This window comes from Bufo gargarizans, unplaced genomic scaffold (genome assembly GCF_014858855.1).
Source record: "Bufo gargarizans isolate SCDJY-AF-19 unplaced genomic scaffold, ASM1485885v1 fragScaff_scaffold_444_pilon, whole genome shotgun sequence".
NCBI classification, from domain to species: domain Eukaryota; kingdom Metazoa; phylum Chordata; class Amphibia; order Anura; family Bufonidae; genus Bufo; species Bufo gargarizans.
In genome coordinates this window covers 179,559-188,450 of record NW_025334119.1, presented here as the reverse complement: position 1 = coordinate 188,450, position 8,892 = coordinate 179,559, and the positions used below count along the sequence as shown (strand labels likewise).

Genomic DNA, 8,892 nt, shown 5'->3' with positions numbered 1-8,892 from the left:
GCCAGTCCTAGATGGATATGTTTCCGTTATACGATGGGTAAGACTTATTGGCAGAAACCAGAGAATCCTTTAGGTGTTGAAGCGACTGCAGAAATGTTAGAACTGAAGCACCACCTTAGAGCCACTTCTAAATGTATTAACCCATTTGTTACCACTGCCGTACGAGTACGGAGGTGGAGCGATAGGCAAACATGGCGTGCAGCGGGCGTCATGGCCGGCAGGACTCTGCTGTTTCAATTAAAGGCTTAGATGCCGTGTTCAAGTGAGATTGCGGCATCTAAATGCGCACCCGGCATCGCCTGTGGCCAATGGGGAGGCTGGTAATTGATTTGAATGGGCTCAGTCTAAAGAGGCTGAGAACATTCAGAGTGCAATTCCTGTTTTGGCCACCAGGTGACAGGCCAACACAAGAAATGAGCAATTCTCAGTAATGACTCCAGTTTAAAATACGGGATTGTTCAAAAACTAGATGTTGTCGGCTCAGATATGGGCTTCAAAATCAGTCCACATTTTTCTGAACTGTTAAATATATAAAAGAAATAAAAAAATAAAAGTTTAAATCACCCCCCCCCTTTCCGTATAATAAAAATATAAATATCTAAATAACAAAAACTATAAACCTCATAGTTATCACCGTGACCTAAAATGCCCGTACTATTCAAATATAAAAATATTTTTCCAACACGACCAATGGCGGAACGAAAAAAGGAAGATGGGGAAGAAAAATGAAAAGGCCAAAACGAAAAGGGTTAAGAGCGGGGGAGATGCGTGGAGCCATCTAGTGGCCACTTATCCCGGGCCCCAGCATTTTGGATAAAGCATAGTTCTTTGTGTTCCCCTACCAGGATGTCATGCTGCCCCTGGTCTCATATACCTTCTATATAAAAAGAATCTTCATATAAAAGAGAGGATTAAAAAAACATAAAAATGATCTTCTCCCTCGGGCAGACATAATCGCCTCTAAGTTCTTTTATCCGGTATCTTAATCTGATCTGTGCGAGCAGTGACACAAAGGGACAGTTCTATATGCAAAAATATATCATCGTTTTTATAAAAGAATATAAAATCAGTACAATTGCAAAACAAATGATGAAGTTACAAATTAATACCCAAAATGTACCACACGGTGGCGCTAACACACCCCTATCTGACCAGCACAGTGTGACTCAGTGATTTATGGCGACCAGTGTCGTACCTTTAACAAGCGGACTCATCTACCAAGAGAAACTTAGGATCTTCTGTTATCAAACAGGCTGTAACAATAAAACACGGATTATACAGGAATATGATAAAATATTCAGCTCGGCAATCAGACTGTGGACAGTAACTCTCCAAGGGTTTAGTCCTCTCTTCAAACAATGTCAGATCTTCCAGTAACAATCTGCATCTTCGCTAAGAGAAGAATCAGCATTATGGAGGCGCCTAACACTATATATTCCCACAGTATGGGGACTCTTGGCTATATACCGAGAGAAATATCTTATTATTATCACGAGCAGTAAACAAAATATACGTTACCGGGTCACAGGTAGACAGAGTTCAGTGGGACCAGTTCTCAAGAACTTTCCTAGTAATCCCAAAATAATAATCCAAGTTTCTTCTGGTAAAGTTATCTTTTTGATTGGATGGATCTATGGATCTCTCTTGCTGCTCCGCACACGAGTAATTATTCCCCACCTTATCTAAGAATCATCCCCTTTTAGATTTGGGATTTCCAATTAGGTAAGGTGGGTGTATTCGCATGCTAATAAAACCATGATGTCATATTAAGTCCTAATATGGCATAGAACAAATAATGAAATAATATAATATTGTCCATCTGCCTCCAGATGGCACTGTGGTACTGCAGATGAACAGCACAACTTTTAAGCATTTAAAACTAAATATCTAATAAATATGTTCACAGGACCTTCTTGACCTTTTAATATACATCATTGAGGAAGGCGTTTTCCTGACACTTTTAATTACCTATATCCTGGACTTGTTGGAGTTGGGTGTCTTCTCCTATCTTTGTGAAATGTGTTAACTTGATGAAAATTTAATATAATGGCTTTGATGCTTGGCATAGAACTTGTACATTTCACTTATCTACATCCATGAATAACTATTGTTTTGAAATAAAATTTACTCTTCTCTAGGGCTGCAGCTAACGATTATTTGAATAATCGGTTAGTTGCCGATTAATTTCTACGATTAATCGATTAATCGGGAAAAACAACAAAATTACAAAACAGAGAGGTTTATATGATCTTACTTGAAAAATTATGTTCAAAGGCCATATTAAAACAAATTGTGGACGACACTATTATGGGGGATCTGTGGACGACACTATTATGGGGATCTGTGGACGACACTATTATGGGGGATCTGTGGACGACACTATTATGGGGGATCCGTGGACGGCGTAGTTATGGAGAGGGGGATCTGTGGGTGGCGCAGTTATGGAGAGGGGGATCTGTGGACGGCGTAGTTATGGAGAGGGGGATCTGTGGACGGCGTAGTTATGGAGAGGGGGATCTGTGGACGGCGTATTTATGGAGAGGGGGATCTGTGGACGGCGCAGTTATGGAGAGGGGGATCTGTGGACGGCGCAGTTATGGAGAGGGGGATCTGTGGACGGCGTAGTTATGGAGAGGGGGATCTGTGGACGGCGTAGTTATGGAGAGGGGGATCTGTGGGTGGCGCAGTTATGGAGAGGGGTATCTGTGGGTGGCGCAGTTATGGAGAGGGGTATCTGTGGGTGGCGCAGTTATGGAGAGGGGGATCTGTGGGTGGCGCAGTTATGGAGAGGGGGATCTGTGGGTGGCGCAGTTATGGAGAGGGGGATATGTGCACTGTTATGGGCATAACAGTGCACAGATCCCTTTCCTCATAACAGTGCACAGATCCCCGTTCCCATAGCAGTGCAATACACAGACCCCCCCTCCTCCCCATAGCAGTGCTATACACAGACCCCCCTCCCCATAGCAGTGCCATAGACAGATCCTCCCCCCTCCCCATAGCAGTGCTATACACAGACCCCCCTCCCCATAGCAGTGCCATAGACAGATCCTCCCCCCTCCCCATAACAGCCCCAGCCCCGATGCTTATAAGTCGGACTAATCACTGCATCTTTATTTTACCTTTTTACAATGACGCTCCTGTAACAGCCAGGCAGAGCGGACGGCGGCGTAACGTCACTCAATCACGTGACGCACCTGCTCCGCCCACTTCATGAATGAAGGAGGCGGAGCAGGCGTGTCACGTGAGTGAGTGACGTTACGCCGCCGTCCGCTCTGCCTGGCTGTTACAGGAGCGTCATTGTAAAGAGGTAAAATAAAGATGCAGCGCCCGCCCGCCCGCATAGCAACGAATCGGCGATTATTCGATAACTGGATTCGTCGGCAACGAATCCAGTTATCGAATATAATCGATTAATCGTTGCAGCCCTACTCTTCTCAGAAATCCAATTAACATAAACTTACTTCAATGTTTCTGTACCTTCTACAATACCTTCTAAATGATAAATACATGGTATAACATATATAAATCGATACATTGTTACACATCGATAACACATTATATGAATTATTGATTCAAATATGTTGTAATGTAAATATGCCATACAGAGCTATATATAATATAATTATCAATATATAAATTGAACCTCATACAGCAGGTGTGCCTCAAGGATGGGAATCCTTATCACGTCATGGCTTATCCATGAAACAACCTTGTTCCCTTCAGACAGACATGTCTGGGGAAGCTAGTTTACTCCCCATAGATAATCCCATATCTTCAGTAATAACTTTTAAATACAATGTCCGTTCATGTTCACAATTATTTTTATATAAACTGAATTTGCCATGAACTCCTCTTGGCTTCCTCAGCCACATAATAGAACTTTGGTTCAGGCTGATTTTATTCTTAAAGTCAATGAGATGAGCATTCATTTTGGTTATAATGTCATTAGATAATATTGTATATGTATGAAAATGCACAACACTGGTGAGGACAGCACAGAACTGATGACGGGTGCCCTTGACTGGCATCGTAGGAAGTCTTAATCCTGTTGGATCTTTTTTTTCCTGTTCCCTTTAGGACCATGAGGCAGGTTCTGTCTCTGATCAGTTCAGTGTTGAGTTTGAGGTGGCGTCTGTATATTCCGAAGATTATAGTCCTAGTGGAGGAGAAGAAAGTCTGTCAAATGACATGGATAATGAGGTAAGACTGTTAGAAGCATGGATGTCACTGGCACCATGCAGAACCTAGATTTGCACTGGTGCCTGGAGGGAGCTATTGGCTACAGTTTAGTGTGACCTCACTCTAGTGTTGCTTTACAATCTGCCTTCTATCAATACTTTTACCTTCTCATTGTCTTCTCGGGCCTCAGGTTTACCAGGTGACTATGTACCAAGATGAAGAATCAGGAGACTCTTTGGACGAGGAGATGGAGATTTCTGAAGCTGTAAGTATGACCTTGCTGAGCTTACACAGAAGAAAGATGGAATCTGATATTAACCCCTTAAGGGCTCTGCCTATTTCACCGTAAGGACTTGGCCATTTTTTGCAAATCTGACCAGTGTCACTTTAAGTGCTGATAACTTTAAAATGCTTTTACTTACCCAGGCCGTTCTGAGATTGTTTTCTCGTCACATATTGTACTTCATGACACTGCTAAAATTGGGTCCAAAAAGTTTTGCAAATTTCAAAGTTTCAGTTTCTCTACTTCTGTAATACATAGTAATACCCCCAAAAATTGTGATGACTTTACATTCCCCATATGTCCACTTCATGTTTGTATCATTTTTTTGAATGATATTTTTTTTGTTGGGGGGGATGTTACATAGCTGATAGGACCTCCTCCTCATAGAGGGAAGGCTGTCAGTCACTGATAGGACCTCCTCCTCATAGAGGGAAGGCTGTCAGTCACTGATAGGACCTCCTCCTCATAGAGGGAAGGCTGTCAGTCACTGATAGGACCTCCTCCTCATAGAGGGAAGGCTGTCAGTCACTGATAGGACCTCCTCCTCATAGAGGGAAGGCTGTCAGTCACTGATAGGACCTCCTCCTCATAGAGGGAAGGCTGTCAGTCACTGATAGGACCTCCTCCTCATAGAGGGAAGGCTGTCAGTCACTGATAGGACCTCCTCCTCATAGAGGGAAGGCTGTCAGTCACTGATAGGACCTCCTCCTCATAGAGGGAAGTCTGTCAGTCACTGATAGGACCTCCTCCTCATAGAGGGAAGGCTGTCAGTCACTGATAGGACCTCCCCCTCATAGAGGGAAGGCTGTCAGTCACTGCTAGGACCTCCTCCTCATAGAGGGAAGGCTGTCAGTCACTGATAGGACCTCCTCCTCATAGAGGGAAGGCTGTCAGTCACTGATACGACCTCCTCCTCATAGAGGGAAGGCTGTCAGTCACTGATACGACCTCCTCCTCCTCATAGAGGGAAGGCTGTCAGTCACTGATAGGACCTCCTTCTCATAGAGGGAAGGCTGTCAGTCACTGATAGGACCTCCTCCTCATAGAGGGAAGGCTGTCAGTCACTGATAGGACCTTCTTCTCATAGAGGGAAGGCTGTCAGTCACTGATAGGACCTCCTCCTCATAGAGAGAAGGCTGTCAGTCACTGATAAGACCTCCTCCTCATAGAGGGAAGACTGTCAATCACTGATAGGACCTCCTCCTCATAGAGGGAAGGCTGTCAGTCACTGATAGGACCTCCTCCTCATAGAGGGAAGGCTGTCAGTCACTGATAGGACCTTCTCCTCATAGAGGGAAGGCTGTCAGTCACTGATAGGACCTCCTCCTCATAGAGGGAAGGCTGTCAGTCACTGATAGGACCTCCTCCTCATAGAGGGAAGGCTGTCAGTCACTGATAGGACCTCCTCCTCATAGAGGGAAGGCTGTCAGTCACTGATAGGACCTCCTCCTCATAGAGGGAAGGCTGTCAGTCACTGATAGGACCTCCTCCTCATAGAGGGAAGGCTGTCAGTCACTGATAGGACCTCCTCCTCCTCATAGAGGGAAGGCTGTCAGTCACTGATAGGACCTCCTCCTCATAGAGGGAAGGCTGTCAGTCACTGATAGGACCTCCTCCTCATAGAGGGAAGGCTGTCAGTCACTGATAGGACCTCCTCCTCATAGAGGGAAGGCTGTCAGTCACTGATAGGACCTCCTCATCATAGAGGGAAGGCTGTCAGTCACTGATAGGACCTCCTCCTCATAGAGGGAAGGCTGTCAGTCACTGATAGGACCTCCTCCTCATAGAGGGAAGGCTGTCAGTCACTGATAGGACCTCCTCCGCATAGAGGGAAGGCTGTCAGTCACTGATAGGACCTCCATCCCACAAGTGGTACCTTGGAACTGAACCTGAGTTTGGGAAGTTTTTTTTTTTTCTTACAGTAGAAGTCAATTTATGAAGTTATTGCTCTTGCTGCGTACAGTATTGAAATGAAGTTTTATGTGAATAGACTTTGGATGTTTCAGCTGAAGTTGATTCGCTCATCCCTAGTCATCAGTATAAAAATGTCTGAAAACCCCTTTAATGTTTTTTGAAATCTCATTACAGGATTACTGGAAGTGTTCACAGTGTGATGAGATGAATCCTACTATTCCAAGATACTGTAAAAGATGTAGGTCTCTTCGTAAAGACTGTCTCCCAGACCAAAGTGAAGAGAAGAATTTCCCCTTGAAAAGAAAAGGGATTGAAGATTCCCTGGAAGATGTGGGCATTGATGTCCTAGATGGCAAAAAGCCAAAACTGACAGATATGCAAGATTCAGTTCTCGCAAGAAAAGATGATGAGGGAATCCAGAGCTTTTCTCAGCCCTCCACATCTTGTAGTCAGGAGGAGTACAGAGATGGTGACCAAGCTCACCAGGAAAGTTTAGAAGGGAGCCTTCCACTCTCTAGTGTTGGACCTTGCGTAATCTGCCAGACCAGGCTGAAGAATGGCTGCATTGTCCATGGCAGAACAGGGCATCTCATGGCATGTTATACATGCGCGAAAAAGCTTCAGAAGAGGAACAAGCCTTGCCCTGTATGCAGACAACCAATTCAAATGATCGTATTAACCTATGTCAGCTAGAAGGCAGGACAGATGAATAAACATAGCATGAAGATGCAAGACCAAAACATTGGACTCTAGAATATATGACTGGTAGAGGAGGGACTGTTAGAGCCAGTTTATGCAGGTTATTTTTAAGTGGACCGCTTACTTTAAATTTAAAGGGAACCTGTCACCTGGATTTTGGGTATAGAGCTGAGGACATGGGTTGCTAGATCACCGCTAGCACATCCGTAATACCCAGTCCCTATAGCTCTATGTGCTTTTATTGTGTCAAAAACCGATTGAATAGATATGTAAATGACCCTTAGATGAGTCCTGTCTCCTCCATGCTTCAGAGATGAGTCCAGCGTTCTCGGACTCTGAGCCCAGCCACGCCCACTGTGAAGGAGTCCAGCACCGTCCGAATCTCCTCCTTGCTCCCCAATGTCACAAACCTAGAGCGCTGTAATCTTGCGATGTGCGAGCTAGCGCATGCGCAGTTCATTCCCTGAGGCTGATGCCAGCACAGGGAAGCAACACTATGCCGACACTGCGCATGCGCTAGCTCACGCATTGCGAGATTACGGCGCACTAGCTTTGTGATGTCGGGGAGGAAGGAGGAGATTCGGAGTATGCAGAGCGGTGCTAGGCTCCTTCAGTGCGTGTGGCTGGGCTTCGGAAACGTTAGTAACAGCTCCTGGGGCGTCTTACTTGCCTCATTTACATAGATATAATCTTCTTTTTTGGACACAATAAAAGCACACAGAGCTACGGGGAATGGATATTGCGGATGTGCTAGCAGCGATCTAGCAGCCCATGTCCTCAGCTCTGTACCCCAAATCCAGGTGACAGGATCCCTTTAAGGAGTCAATTCCATCAGTGTGGCAGTCAGACAGTGAAGACCTCCATAGAGAGTTCTAGGTGTGGTAAGCCCTAGCCTACAGTGTATTAGATGGGCATTTGAAGTTCCCTAGCAGGGACCTGTCACACGAGGTCAGTATAAAATCTGTTGAAAGGTTATCCCCCTTATGGCATGCCGTGCCTTCTCCTAAATCTTATGTACTCCTGGCTTTCGTGCTGCTAGGAATCCGTATTTAGATTGCGTCCTAGCAGTATGTGCGCTGTTGACTCCAATAGGATCATGCAACAATCATCCTTGGACCAAATACTCATTTGTCTAGTCATCAGTAACGTGACTGTTGGAATTATTTGGGTACTGCCAAGGTATTTCTAATAGAAAGAAGCTCCAAATCCGTCAGTAGGGGCAGGAGGACCTAAACAGCAGGAAGTCGTTTGGGTTTTAGTTATCACTTAGAACAGGATTAAAGGCCCCTTTACACGGCTGAAGAAAGCGGTATTTACATGCAGAGACCCCCACCCACCCCACAATCTGAGGAGTGATTGCTGATGCCATTTAGGTTCTAACAGTCCCTTCTCCACCCTTCATAGATTCCCATACAGAGTCGTTGTTTGCCCGCAGCGGAGTGCTGTGCTGCCGGCAAATGATCTTATTAGCAGATGAATAGCGTTGGGCTTTCTCGTGGGGTAATGATGGCGCCTTTACACCTGCAGTTCATGGCTAACGGACATTCCTACGAATGCTAGCTAGCAGTTATGTGCCTGATGCTAAGCTAGAGTAACAGGTCCTTTAGGCCCCTTGTGGACGAGCGTTTGTCACACTACTACGAGTCCGCAGCTCCCAGCACGGACCGGGTCACATAGCATTCTATTCATTTATGGTGCTATGTAACCCTTACAATTCTGCAATGTATTAGATGACACTGACATAATGCTGTCAGTGTTCTACAATACTTTCCAGAACTGTAAGGGTTACATAGCATCCTAAATCAATAGAATGC

General features: G+C 45.1%; 1 protein-coding gene across 1 annotated transcript; it reads left to right on the top strand.

Annotated features, from left to right (window-relative positions):
• Window positions 1-4,080: 4,080 nt before the first annotated feature.
• On the top strand, window positions 4,081-7,093 carry LOC122922543 (E3 ubiquitin-protein ligase Mdm2-like; the record flags this gene model as incomplete). Its single annotated transcript, XM_044273179.1, has 3 exons — window positions 4,081-4,203; window positions 4,373-4,447; window positions 6,554-7,093. Coding segments are annotated over 3 exons (717 nt in total), but the record flags the coding sequence as incomplete, so codon positions are not given.
• Window positions 7,094-8,892: the final 1,799 nt, after the last annotated feature.